General features: G+C 41.2%; 1 protein-coding gene across 3 annotated transcripts in view; it reads left to right on the top strand.

Annotated features, from left to right (window-relative positions):
• oca2 (oculocutaneous albinism II) overlaps positions 1-13737 on the top strand; it is a 64385-nt gene extending 50648 nt beyond the window's left edge. For all 3 annotated transcript variants that reach the window (XM_029000460.1, XM_029000459.1, XM_029000461.1), the window contains 3 exons: positions 3309-3402; positions 4342-4435; positions 13227-13737. In XM_029000460.1, coding sequence (XP_028856293.1) covers positions 3309-3402; positions 4342-4435; positions 13227-13314 — 276 coding nt within the window. In that variant the 3' untranslated portion in view covers positions 13315-13737. The remainder of the gene's footprint in view (positions 1-3308; positions 3403-4341; positions 4436-13226) is intronic.
• The last annotated feature ends 272 nt before the right edge of the window (positions 13738-14009 follow it).

The raw sequence follows: 14009 nt of genomic DNA, 5'->3' as shown, positions 1-14009 counted from the left end.
GAATCCCTTCGAGGGAGATTTTTTGGTCTTTATTTCATTTAATCTTTAATGATATGTGTAATATGGTAACAAAAGCACTGCTCTCTGTATTACTTATTCAGGGTCATATTTTCCTGATTTGTACAGGTTGAGATATTTTTTATTACCTGCAACACTGCTCCCTATTACCAGCTTCTCAGACCTTTGTCTTAAATTGATAATTTCATGTTCCCTGTGTTGCGGCATCAAGCTTGCGGATGAGCGATGAACTCTTATCTGAATCCGGGCTTTAGAGATGAGCATCAGTCATAATGAATTATCAGCCGGCTTGCACAGGGAGCCCAAATGACGAGAACAGACACAGAAAAATGCTGCCAATAACACAAACCAGCTGGAGGGGGGAGAGGGACGGAGAAACAAACAGAGCAAGAGTGAGCAAACAGCAGATGAAGAGTAGCCACTCCAGAAATCACTTAGCACCATCCCCTCTGTCTGAGATAAATGCGAGAGCAGATGTAGTTTGGTATTCAGGAACTGCCCCCAGCCATAATGGATCACATTGATTTTGGAAGATCCATCGCACTCCCTGGAGCAGACAGTACACCTGCTTTTTCTTTCTCAGGACGTGACCATGTGACATGCTGATATATTCCCTCAGAACACCGCATGCTCCGAAATCTCCCGTGGGTTTCTGACTGCACAGCGGGAAATACATGCAAACACATGTAAGGGCTGCACTCATGCCCGTCACACTTTACATGAAGTAGCATCCTAGATCTAATCTGTCAGCATAATTCATCTTGATATGATGGTTGTTAAAGGATTCATCTGAAACAGCGCAACAGATCAACAGAAACGTCCATTTCAAGATATGAAAATATTTTTGTGTCTCTGTGTCACAGTCTCTGGTCACAGTCTCTGTGTACAGTGGTGATGTATTCAATGAGCTGAAAAAAATCTGGACTGTTGTCACGAAGGCGAGCTGACGGAGGAAGGAAGTGCATAGTCGGGACATTCTGAAACAAGGATTTTATTAATAACTGAAACGAAACCAGCGCGATGGCTGAAAACAGGGGAATAAAGGGCAGAACATAAACTAGCCCACAGGCGTCTGGCGGTTGCCAGAACTCAAAAGGTTGCCAGGTACAAATTCACACACAACTTCACCAAAGTTCACGAAAATGCCATCGCTGCAGAGGGGCAGAGTCAGATTCAGATAGGACTTAATTTTGCTCACATAGGATTTTAAAAAATAAATAGATTCACATGAATTCCAAAACCTCTTGTGTCTTGTCGTCTCAGTGGTGAGGTTCCTCAGGCTGCTGCTCATTCCTCTGATTTCTTTGTTCCTCAGCTGTATCTGCTGGATGGCAAAAGTGGCATAAAATGTAATCACAGATGTACTGTGTAATTTATTCCGACCCTTTCCAACTGGGACAGCCGAGCAGACTGCTTCCAACACAGAGAGGCTAAGCAGCATTCAGACAGAGGCAGCAATTTATAATTCCAACACAGCGCCATATGTATATATAAATGCCCCCCCCCCCCCCCCCCCCTCCTCTCAGACACAATTCTGTTACGGTGACTCCAAGACTCCATACTGCTGGGGTACAATGCTGTGCCATTATCCGCAAAACAGACTAAACCCGTTTACTGTGCGCTCATTTATTGATTGAGCAAATCCATTAACTGTGAAAAGTCATTAAATGACCTTGAGTGATGTTTAGGTAGAACTTGGGGAGGCCGGGGTGGATATTTGCCTCATTTGGCTCTTAATACCAAGTAGTTGTCCCATACACTGCATAATAATGAGGTGTTGGCGACCCACTGCTGTCTGAACACATCTTGATCTAAATGTAAATTTACGCAAATTAATTTACCGCACTTGTTTACGCACCATCAGTAATTGCAGCTTGGCCCGCATCAGGTGGATTTGCCTAGTATTAGGAGTAGTGTAGATCTAGTAGCATGCACTCTGCTCATCAAGGGTGATGGTTAAAAGCAGAGGACACATTTCATTGTGTCAATGTGTGCTGTGCTGCAGTGTTTCACAATGACAATCACTTCACTTTCACTTTCACACTGTAAACAAATGACCACAAACATGACAGTTTTAGTGTAATGACTATTATATGATCATTAAAATATATGTGTGTTTGACAGTTAAAACACACTATGCATTATGGGATTGCTGCTGCCACAATGCCACTGTGTTGTGATCTTCCCACCTGCATAAACAGTTATGTGGCGTATTCTCTTATCATTCTGGGCATGCTCAGACTAATCTTCGTGGTCATCAAATATGCACTGCTGTTTATGTATTATTTAATTCTCTATGTTTCATTAAAAGCCTTAAAATATTCAGAATTAATACCACACTGATAAATTAAAGCAGAAAGTCTGTTACAAATAGTATTTTTGTAGTATTTAAAGTATAGATATTTTTTACAATGGTCATAATTTTGTGATTCATTTTCAAGCAAAAGGCAACTAATAACAAAATTATTTTGTGTGAAATTATGTGACTGAGAGCTGAATCAACATGGCTTTAGAATACGTTTGCTATATTTTATGTTCGGTTATAGGGTGAAGGTGAGCTGAGAACTGAATGTGAAGTGATATTTGTAGCATACATCAGCAGCTGCAACATTTTCCAGTCATACTTAATTCATGGAATGTACAGCTATATACAGTGATAAATAAATAAATAAACCCAGTGTCATTCTGTATTGATTTTTTGAGTGCTGCGCGATGTACCTTGTCCCTTAACCGCTACAAAACCCAAGAGTGTCTGCCGCAAATTATGAAATTTGGATCATAACAGGATCCATTTTCTAATGAATGAATGTTTGATAATAAAATTGTATAGCCAATATGCTTCATCATGTAATTGATGCATTACTTGCTTCTCCATGCATCATGACTGGACACCCACGCTCCATCGATATTATATTTCTCATTTTTGTTCTTGTTCTGCAGAAAGTGTCGATACACCAACATGATTTGCCCATATGTAAAGCTGAGTGTTCGTGGTACTCAGTGTTGTGCATTAGCAGGTTCAATAAATGTCATTTATTGAACACCATTATGAATTTCATAAAGCTGAACTGATGAAAGGAACAAGTGTTTGTTAGTATGTGCATATTTAAAAAAACTAGTTCACATTCATTTGTGTGAACTGAACTTTAAACTAGTCACAACTGGCACAACTCTGGCAGTTCTGTGCTGGTCGTGGCATCCGGAGATAGGACGTGTTCTGTCTGGATTTAGTGAGTGAGTTGGTTTTGATGGAGACGCACTGTCTGTGTTTGTGCCCTTTTTGTGAACAGATTCCTGTTCTCATTAACCTCAGCCAAGATGAGGACGTCAACCTGCCCATCAAACCCCTCATCTTCGCTCTGGCCATGGGGGCCTGTCTGGGAGGTCAGTTTACGTTTTTATATTCTGAGAAAATTAATCTGTCATTATACAAAACCCTTCATCATGCAACTATTGCAATTTTCCATGGTGCAGTAAAACCAATAATGATTTTTACAATACTGTTTAAAAAAAAACTGCTTGTTATTTTGTTCAGACAAATATTTAAATGCATCAAAGCTAGCCAATGTAGGTAAGCGCCATTACAAGCTATTAACTTGCAGTCGGCAATAAATTGGAAGAACTCAGGACAGAAGGTGACGCTTCATGTATGAGAACAGATCCAAGGAAGCACTGTGACAGACGAAGGATCTAATTGGCCAAGATGTGACGGGCCCATCTCAATCGATAGCAGCCTGTCACAGGTCCCGCATTAAGAGGGAAAATGTGGGAGAAAGATAAAGCAATACAATCTTGATTAACATGTAGCAGTTGGGAAAGGACAAGTAGGTGAGGTGAAAAGGGGGAGGCTGGACTGGAGCTCCCCACTACACATTACGTGTTATCCTTTAGCTTCATGCTGCGAAGTGTTGTCTGATGTTGAAGCATTCACACCTACAGCTCCACCCGAAAGTAATCAAGTCAGCGGTATGAGGGTGGTCAGGAAGGCGATTGCTTTTTGAATCCACCAGTCTGAAGAAGTAGAGGATGAGGCAGAATTAATCATTAAAGTCCTCTTCAATTAGAGGTGGAGGGTCATTTCCACCGAAGGCTGATTGCACTTTAGAGCACTTTACATTGCAATCAGCATAGTAAAAACTTCTCTAAATCAATGTTAATATACATTTTTAGCAAGGCTCGTGAAGTGTTTTCATGGCGAAGAACAAGTCATATGTAATCAGCGATTTTAGGGATGTGCATAAAAGCCCAATATGATGAGTTAAGCAACATGATTGACATAAGTTGGCTCCTCATGGATTACTTTTCTCCTTCTGATTTGAAAAGGCAATGGGACGTTGATTGGCGCTTCTGCTAATGTGGTGTGTGCTGGTATCGCCGAACAGCATGGCTACGGCTTCTCGTTCATGGAGTTCTTCAGGTACGTTGCTTTATTCATTTACATTTTCAATTTGTTTGAGTGACATGCATTCACTAATTACTCGGTCAGGCCTACAGAGCTGCAGAGGGACAATATCGATCTCTAAACCCATTCATTCATGAATGCATCAAAAGTATCCTCAACTTTCCACTGCCTCCATTCCCATACATTTCCTGAGCCATACACTTTTATCTGGGGTCCCTATCAAAATTTCTGGAGCCTGTTTTGTTAAATTGGTGAAATATTTGAAAGACAATTTACTGACTCCATTTATTGAAAATGTGCATCCAGCTCATTATAGAAATCTCTGTCTTCTAGCAGAACAGTAAGTAGGGTTTTCTAGTGGGACACTCATGACTGCTTGATTCAAGAACCCTTTGCTATTTTGGAAGAAATCTATTTGAATGATTTAGAAAGCTAAGAAGGGATAAAGAAAAAATGGTATTATTTCTCAAGCATGTTGTTGCGAGACCTGTGCAGAGCTCTTCCATTTCTCCTGATTTGGCACAGTCCTCACACAGCCACCTGCCACCTAATAATGCTTGATGGCAGAGTTCCAGTTGGAGTGGCGTGAGTGGTCAATGGTGGGTAGCGGAGTCTGAATATGTGTCTGATTAGGCAATGAGTGCTCACGGCGGGAAGCATGGGCCTTTTCTTTCTCTCTGCGGCGTGTCTAAATAGAGCAGGCAGTCGCGCCAAACACTGGGGTATACCAGAAACACATTGCTCCAGTGTGATGCCTGCAGAAAGTCTGCATAAAAACAGCTTAACAAATAATAACATAATATGCATTTATATTTAGTACTCTAGTTTCACCAAATTTGCTGTAGAGGACATTTGACAGATATTTATCTGTCCACTGAAAGAGTTTGGTTTGCTTCCGGATATGTTTGATGTAGGTGCTTATAATATAACTCACATATTATAAAAGAAATCATGTATTTTATTAAAAAATAAAAAATATTGTGTGATACTATGTTGAAAGAACTAGGCACAGGCGCACGACATGGTGCAAAAGGGGAGGGTTTAATAGTGAACAAAAACAAAAAGGCCCGGAACATAGACGTCACCTGGCACTCAAACTCAAGTCAATTAATTGATGAATGATCATGGGATTGAGGGAGGGGACACCTATATACACATTTACATAATGTGGAACACGTGTGCATCACAGATAATTAAATCCTTTTTATATGGAAATGTAATAATGATGTGTAATTTTATAGCATTATTGTACGTCCTTAAATAAAAACGAATGATTTGCTGATGAAAAGCGCTGCAAAAATGCAGTTATCTGGCCCATTAAATGGCAGCTTCATTTAAAAACAATCAGATATCATGACTGGAGTGAAGCTGTGATCAATATAAAATAATCCTGAGACACAATCCAATTCATCGCAGCTTTGCCTGGCTTTGCTTCGAAGTTTTGCCATATTGGCTCTGCTAAGGAACAAGCCAGACATGCTTGCTCCAGGGACTAGTTTAGTTTTTTGTACTTAAATGCTGAGTTCATTAAACAGAACTGACTGAGAAAGCTGCTTACACTTTATGAATGATGTGGTTGGATTATTAGACAGCAACATCAAGAAGCGTTGACCATGTCCACAGTTGTTGAGATCACGAACACAGTGTATTCCTTTACATTTTTTGGAATCACTTTACGAAGTCCAGTGTAAATCAGTCTTGCTGGAGTACTTAGTAGTGATGGAGTAAGATTTTTTTTTAGCAATGCTGAGAAAATACACAGGGATGCAGTACATATTTGGGTAATTAACCTCCTTCTCTTCTGTGGAGAGGTTTGGAGACATGGCTGTCTCCTATCCAATAACAAATAGCCACAGAAAGGCCATGTCTCCACTTTGTGGCTGTTTGCTAACCACTGCGCCAGCTTCGCTTTCTTCATTTGACTTCACAGCAGGTATGATGAATTACTTGCATGCTGGCATATGCTCTATAATTGGATGATTGCTGCTTATGCAGCTTCTCTGGGGACAGAGTGTGGCTCCCCAGAGGTCCACGCATGCAGACGTTCCCACTGGCCATTTTATTTAGGTACTAAGTTAGTGTTTTAGTGTTTCTCTTCTTGCAAAACTCACACCACACACTAGTCATTCTGTGATTTGATTTGATGACACCTGTGGCTGGATTAGAATCATGTGCATGCATTTCGGTGGCAGGAAGAAGCCAGACAACCTCTGTTTCAGGTGTGTTGGAATTGTGAGAGGGCACATGAAGAAAGAGAAAAAACAAAAAATTAAGCTGCGCGCAAATCCTCTCAGACAATAATCACCGCTGTGCAGAAAATAAACCGCAATTATGCTTTCCATGAAACATAATTACTGCAATCCCATATTGTGCCTGATTGTCTGCCTGATCGCTGCTTCTGGAGCTCACCAGGGCAGTGCCCTTTCCTGTGCTAATGTGAGAGTAAAGATTCGGTCTGTACCCTGGGTCAGGTTTTACTAATTGTTAGTCCTCATTTTCATGCATGTCATTCTTCTTTTGCTTACTCTCCCACACTTATTCCCACAGGGACAGATAAAAAGCGTTTAATGGCTTTTTGTAACGTCCACGGTGGCCTGATTGCTCCTCATTGACCAGTGTTGTGATCTGTTGGTATCTGCAATCTCAAAGCCATTGCTCTACACTGGCAGGTGTATCAGACACAGTAAAATCTGTGGTATTGACTCATGTGTTTACTGCCATCTATCTTCATTCCGCACACGTTCTGGGCGCTTGAAGTGATTGGTGAACTTAATGAAGAAGCCCAGAGAGCCACATTATGACTCACAGTAAAAACTTTAATGGTTGACCCCATGTAATCCTGCACTATGAGTTAGTCACACAGAGTTAGTCAATCTTTCTGACACATTTATGTAGGCAGGGGATAAGGTTGTTGGAGCTTTTAAGCAAAGTGCCAGAAACTCATTTCTACCGTAAATAGCTACAATACTAGCAGAATGTCACAATTCTCCTGAAATGGAAATTCATGAAGTTTCCTTTTTTATTTGTATGTGTACAATGTTGAATTACTAAGACTATAAAATGTGTTGTTTTACACAAAAGGATTCAAGGACATAGTCATTACAAATGAATGTCATTGTAATAATTATTCTTTTAATATGATAAAAAACGTTGATTACTGTTAATAAATGTTCATGAAGACTATCATTTTTGGTAAACATAAGACCAGGAGCAGGTTATCCATAGGACGCAGGTTGGTGTCATTGCCATGTCCTGGTAATGAGTCTATAGTTTTTAAAGGGACAACTGAGCAATGGCAAGAAATTTACAAATGACCAAAAAATGCAAGCTTTATGGGTCTAAACTCAGTGGGATTTGATGGCATTTGCCACTCTACAGTTGCCCTGTGAAGATAAGATAAAATGTGCATAGAGGAAATAACAAAATAAGAAGCACTGCTGCCCTAACGGAATGCCTGTTTGGATTTGCATTTGTACTCTGGGGTTTATATGGTTTTTGCCTAATTGTTTAGACATTAAGGGCAAAAAAATACAATGTCAACCAAGAATGCATTATTTCTCAGCTCTGAGCCGGAGCGCTGTCTCTTGTGGATTTCATGCACCATGTGACATAATTAGAATTTCCATTCATGGCTCAGTCCTTTGGCTCAGTTGTGGCGAGACAATGGCCAGCCTTGTTCAGAGACTGCAGGTGCACACTTTGGCACATAATCCAACCCAAATCCTTACAATGGCACTACAATATGCCGGCCACCCCGATAAAATTGCGCTTTGGACCCGGTAGCTGACTACAGGGCATCACAAAAGCAGAAGGAGTGGCACAACCAATTGTTTTGACTGTTAAGGTCTGTACCTCTTCAAGCAGCCATGAATTTGAATCAATTGACTCTCCAAGCCCTCCTTTTGAATCTGATCTGTTGGCTTGCCCACTCACTTTAACAGGCTTTTGAGAGAACATTATGGCTTGAGCTCACTTGTTCAGATTGATAACATCAGGGGCCACAATGGTGTACAATTAATTTGTAGCATGAATAGAAGTGCTGGGCAGAGGGAGAATTCCTGCCAAGGTGAACACATTGTTCCCCTTTCTTAACAGTGCTTTTGTTGATCCAGTTACCATATGATTATGTGACTTTGTGTGTATGGGGGTTTGTCCGCATGTCACATAAAATTCGACTGCTTTTGCTTCGTTTCAGAATCTATTCAAGAGCTCTTCCATCAATCATACAGTGCATCAAATCACAGGTTCTCATGAAGGGCCCCTGTGAGGGTTCATGAAAATTGCATGGGGAATGCTAACTCCTCGTTAGCATTCAGCCTACATTCCAATTAGCAGGCTGTCTGCTAAGCATAATGGGAAGAGTCCTCCTCACTGTGATGAGGCAGCTGCGTCCCAGTTGGTCGCCAACAGTCTCAGGCGGGGCCGCGGGGGTCATATTTTTCTCTCTGAGACCAGCTGTATTGTCTGGCTTCTGGGTCTCTATGTCTTAATTAGGCATTAAGAATTGGTCAGATATGACCTCTGAACCCAGAGTTATCACAGAGAGGAAATCCGATCTGGGTATTTTTCCAGTGTTCATCTTGATTATTTCCATTATTAAATAAAGTTTAATTTAGGACATACAAAGATTTGTGTAAAAAAACGGATATCAATATATTTATAGTAATAAATATTTTTAACATCTAGTTTTTCATCTAGCAGACATGTGACCTGGGTGAAGTCCATTTGGGGTGCGTGCTCTTAGAAGCAGAGGATGTTTACTGTACATATCAGGCTTTTAATACATTACACCATAAAAGCTCTGAAATGTATATGCTTATATATAGAGGCTATATCTCAAGGTGTTTAGTGTCATTTGTGTGTATGCATAAGCAAGATGAATAAGTGAGGGTTTCAGCCCCCGATCACATGGACCAATATTTTGCCCTGGCTGTGCCTTTGCCTCAGCCAAGCCTCTTTGTCCCTAAACCCCTCCATGTGGTGCCTGACAGTGCCATATGAGACAATGGGGCTTGTCTGGAGATTCCCATTAGAAGCCTCTAATTCTTCATTTGTAATCTAAATCTAGGAAACACAGTGTGCTACGCCGGCCCAGCTGCATGCTGGGTGTAATTACCTCTCTGATGCTGCTCTTTGGGGAGCAGAGATAACAGAGATAGCGGAGAGAGGCTTTATCCTGCCGGACGTATGGATCACATGGTTTCTGGCCTCTTTCCCCTTTGTGGGGACGCTTCAAAATTGCTGTCCAGCTGACTGTATCGGCCAATCACAAGGCCTCTAGCCAGTGGTAGGACCTCTCGCAATTATTAATCCAGAGCATCCATTTATTCGGGTGTCTTGTGGAAATTTGGTTTGGTTTTAAGATGAAGCATGTGCTTCTGTAAGTGCCTTGTTGCTTGAGGGGGTGGCTTCTGTTTGGCACCAGTGACATCCTCATTAAATCACACTGGTGCCCCCTCATTTGCACGGTGAAAGAAATAGTGTGACAATCCCATTTCCTTCTCCTTCTGCTGCTTTGTAAAAAGAGAGGGAGTGAACAAAAAGAACTGACTTCATATCTAGTCTCCCGTGACCAATAATCTGTGTACATTTATTCAGTCCAATGCCAAGCAGACACTGTGCCGTTCTATATATCAAGTTCAATGGCAATGGTCTTTGTCCAATTGATCTAAATGGAAGTGATGTTCACAGCGTGTGATTCCCTTAATGCTGTAATAGTTTTAGAATGGTAAATGGTGTAATAATGCTGTTATTAAGACTTCTGAGCTTCAGTTTTGGGTTGTTTGGACAGGGGCCGCACAGGGACATGGTGGTCTGCTTTTTGTTCTCCAATTTCATACCTGCATGTTCCTCCTTCACACCAACCAGCTACACCACATCCATAAACCTCCTACTAGGCCTTCCTCTTGTCCTCTTGCATTGGACGTTACATTTGTTACATTCCATTCCATTCCATATTACACTGTAAGATGGGAGATTCCAGGTCCAGGCTGTTGTATCTTTGTCAAGCTGCAGCCTCCCCCATGCAAGCAAGAGATGTCACCAGGGTGCCAAAAGGCCAGCAAATGGCCTGAGGTGCCATGACTGGAAAGTCTTGTTCGGGGTGAATGACCACTAAATGTTCTGCTTGGACAAGGCAGAAACATCAAAGGACAATCTGAATGGTCTGTGGCATCCTTTTTAGAAGTCAAATTCAGAGTATAAAAGAGGTTCTCTTGGAATGCTGCACACTCTACTTTTCCTTCTCCTTCAGGGACTCTGGGTTCTCTCTTCTCCACCCGTTTCTAGAGGCCCAAGCTGCCTCTCTGAAGGTTGGCTTCCGACTTTCTCTCTTTTCTTTTAATTTGGGATTTTCTGTAACATTGGTACCACTTTTAAATAAAATATTTACATGTAACTGCAATAAAAATCTATCTGTGCTCATTCTTGTAACTTCTATTGAGCCATGCATCTTTATGTCCAGGGAACATCAAATGAGTTTAAATACATTGCTAATAGTTAATGGAGTCAGAAAATCGAGGCCAACGCAATTATTTGATGTCTTCCCCTTCTTCGCCGAATTAAACTTTATGCTTTTCAGTGATTTTTACAACACTACAAAACCAGGCAGCTACATTTGTTCTGTAGAGAATATTTTTTTTGTATCTGAGGATGGCCTGTGGTTTTGTCCAGCTAGCTAATTGCACAATCATGCATCAAATGCCAGGCTGTCACACATTTGTGCACCATGCAATTTACATTTAAGTGCTTTTTTGATGAGTTGTGGTGAGTTAAGTACCCAGTTCTCTCTGAATTCTTCCTGAGTTCAGGGATCTCCTGTGTGACAGCCCAGTACACTCCAGAAGCTAGCTCTTACATAAACCATATAACTCGCCATTAGCTGACTGTGCACCTCTCTCCACACAGCTGGACAATACACCGCTTCACCCCCCCATATGAACAGCGAGACCAGCCAAGTGGCCAGCCGTGCCCCGTTCATTACCTGAATTCTGGCATGCACGGCCTCACCCACCTGCTGGGTGGATGCTGGCCACCTGGCGCCAGCAGTTTCAGCCACCGAGTGCTGGAATCTTTTTTTTTGGCTTAAACACCAAAGACCAAAAAATCTTTTGACACAACGCTCTGTTTGAATGGGCATTTTTCAGCTGGTTGTCACTAGTGTGTGTGAGCGGGGAGTGCTGCTACAACTGAGTGACAAAAGACGAAGCAAAAGTGTTTCAGTAAAGTGCAACACAAACAGCTTCATTGTCTCCAGTCTCTGGCATGCTAATGGAGGGATGATCATCACTGCATTCATGTTTGGCCATGGTGATGGAATCATTTCTCACATCATATATGTATATTAATATATTCACATGCTCTATATTATCCCTGTGTTTGCCATCCATCTATATTTCCCATTGAGCACGTTGTTAGATGTGATCAGTCCTCCATCCATCGCCTTGTTCAGGTTTCTTCAGTCTTGCATGAACTGGGATGGAAGGGTTTACGCTCGGCTGATAATTCTTCTTCCACACTGGTGGTTCTTGCCCTTTTCACCCTGCTCTTCCTCCAAAGCAAAGAACGTTGTTTTGATTGAGCCAAATAGACAGAGTTGTTCTTGCCTTGTCATGTTTGTCATGTTTTACTGTCCTACTGTAGGGGAAAATTAAGCCCAAATGCCCGGTTATGAATTAATTACGCAAATTAATTAATAAGCATGCTATTTAAGTAATTTATTAATAATTACACATGTTTGACGCCTCGTCCGTCGAGAGAGTCTTGTGTATCTTAGTAATGTTTGAATTATTCCCCAGAATTATTCACAATTACAACTTTTATGGGTTTTATTAAACAGACAAAACAAACCACATGAAACATAGAAGAAACATAGAAGAATAAAAACATTTTCATGGCCATTTACGTTGGTAAATTCTCACTGAAGGCATCAAAACTATGAATGAACACATGTGGAGTTATGTACTTAACAAAAAGTGGAGACCTGGCCTCCACAGTCACCGGAAGTCACCTTGAAGCTCATCGAGAGAATGCCAAGAGTGTGCAAAGCAGTAATCAGAGCAAAGAAACTAGAATATAAAAGGGTGGTAGTAGCCTAGTGGGTAACACACTCGCCTATGAACCAGAAGACCCGGGTTCAAACCCCACTTACTACCATTGTGTCCCTGAGCAAGACACTCAACCCTAAGTTGCTCCAGGGGGACTGTCCCTGTAACTACTGATTGGAAGTCGCTCTGGATAAGGGCGTCTGATAAATGCTGTAAATGTAAATGTAAAATGTGTTTTCAGTTATTTCACCTTTTTTTGTTAAGTACATAACTCCACATGTGTTCATTTATAGTTTTGATGCCTTCAGAGATAATCTACCAACATAAATGAAATTACACTGAAATTCCTGAGAACATATGGTCAAGAAAATTTTCCTTAGAATAATTGAGTCATGGACATTCTTTTGTAAAAAGGTGTACAGTTAACCATGTTAATGAAATAAAAAAACATAGAAACTATGTACTGAGATAATACATACAGGCAATTAATGAAGCCCCTCCGTTCACGCCAGTCATGCTATCAACCTTTCCTTCTGCACAATAATCAGCATGCAAAACTGCCTGCTATGGAACTCGCTGGTGCCTTATGGGAGCTCTTCAGCAAAAGCAAAGCTGAATAACAGCCATATGGCCATATTACTTATTACAATACTTCTCATATGACCTCATTTCTGTCTGCAGGATTTATTTTAACCCATATGTTGTTAGCCTGTGGGCAATTTTTACTCAGTTCATGATCTCAGTGCATTTCTCTCTTACAGCCTGGGATTTCCCATGATGCTCATGACCTGCACGATAGCCATGTGTTACCTGCTTGCCACTCACGTTGGACTGGGCTGGAACATCTGAGAAGACAAGGGGGAATTAAAGGCATGTGTGCATGAGAGAGAGAGTGTGTGTGTGTGTGTGTGTTCTTGTTACTGTCTAAGAGTGCTCATGGGCTGAGAACTGCTCTGGAGAGAGACCGGCTCAACTTGGATTTGCAGACATACGTAGCTCGGCATCCTGCTCCTGGCCAACAGAGACTGGCTTGTTTACCAGCTGCCTGACTGGGTGACAGCAGGGGACAAACGTCAACTGAAGGGGAGGAACTGCCTGCTACAGAACTCATGGTGCTAGTGCTCCCTCAGTGGAAGTGGACAATTGTGCCGATAGGTGAGGACTTTGCTCCCTTGGGAATCATCCTCTGACAATCAACTAACATGAAGATTCTCTTTTCAAAAAAAAAAAAAAAAAAAAAAGCTGCAGATACTTGATTTGTGTATTTGACTTGATATCATGATATCTAAATGGAAAGGGATCTGTACTTGCAAAAAAAATCTTTATTTTTCCCTCATAATTGCCTGATATTCCCTGCCAGTAACCAGGATACATAACAAAGTATAAAGGATTAATGAATGAATCACTGCAAATATTATGTAAATCTATGGTATCATCTAGTTTTCAGAGATTGTAATTTAACTGTACTAAACATGAACAATGGTAGTTCATTTGACTGTTAGATATGTGTATATATGTAATAATACAGTGAATATTCCAAAGAA

Source organism: Denticeps clupeoides, chromosome 13 (genome assembly GCF_900700375.1).
Source record: "Denticeps clupeoides chromosome 13, fDenClu1.1, whole genome shotgun sequence".
NCBI lineage: Eukaryota > Metazoa > Chordata > Actinopteri > Clupeiformes > Denticipitidae > Denticeps > Denticeps clupeoides.
This window is presented reverse-complemented; position numbering and strand designations above follow the sequence as displayed.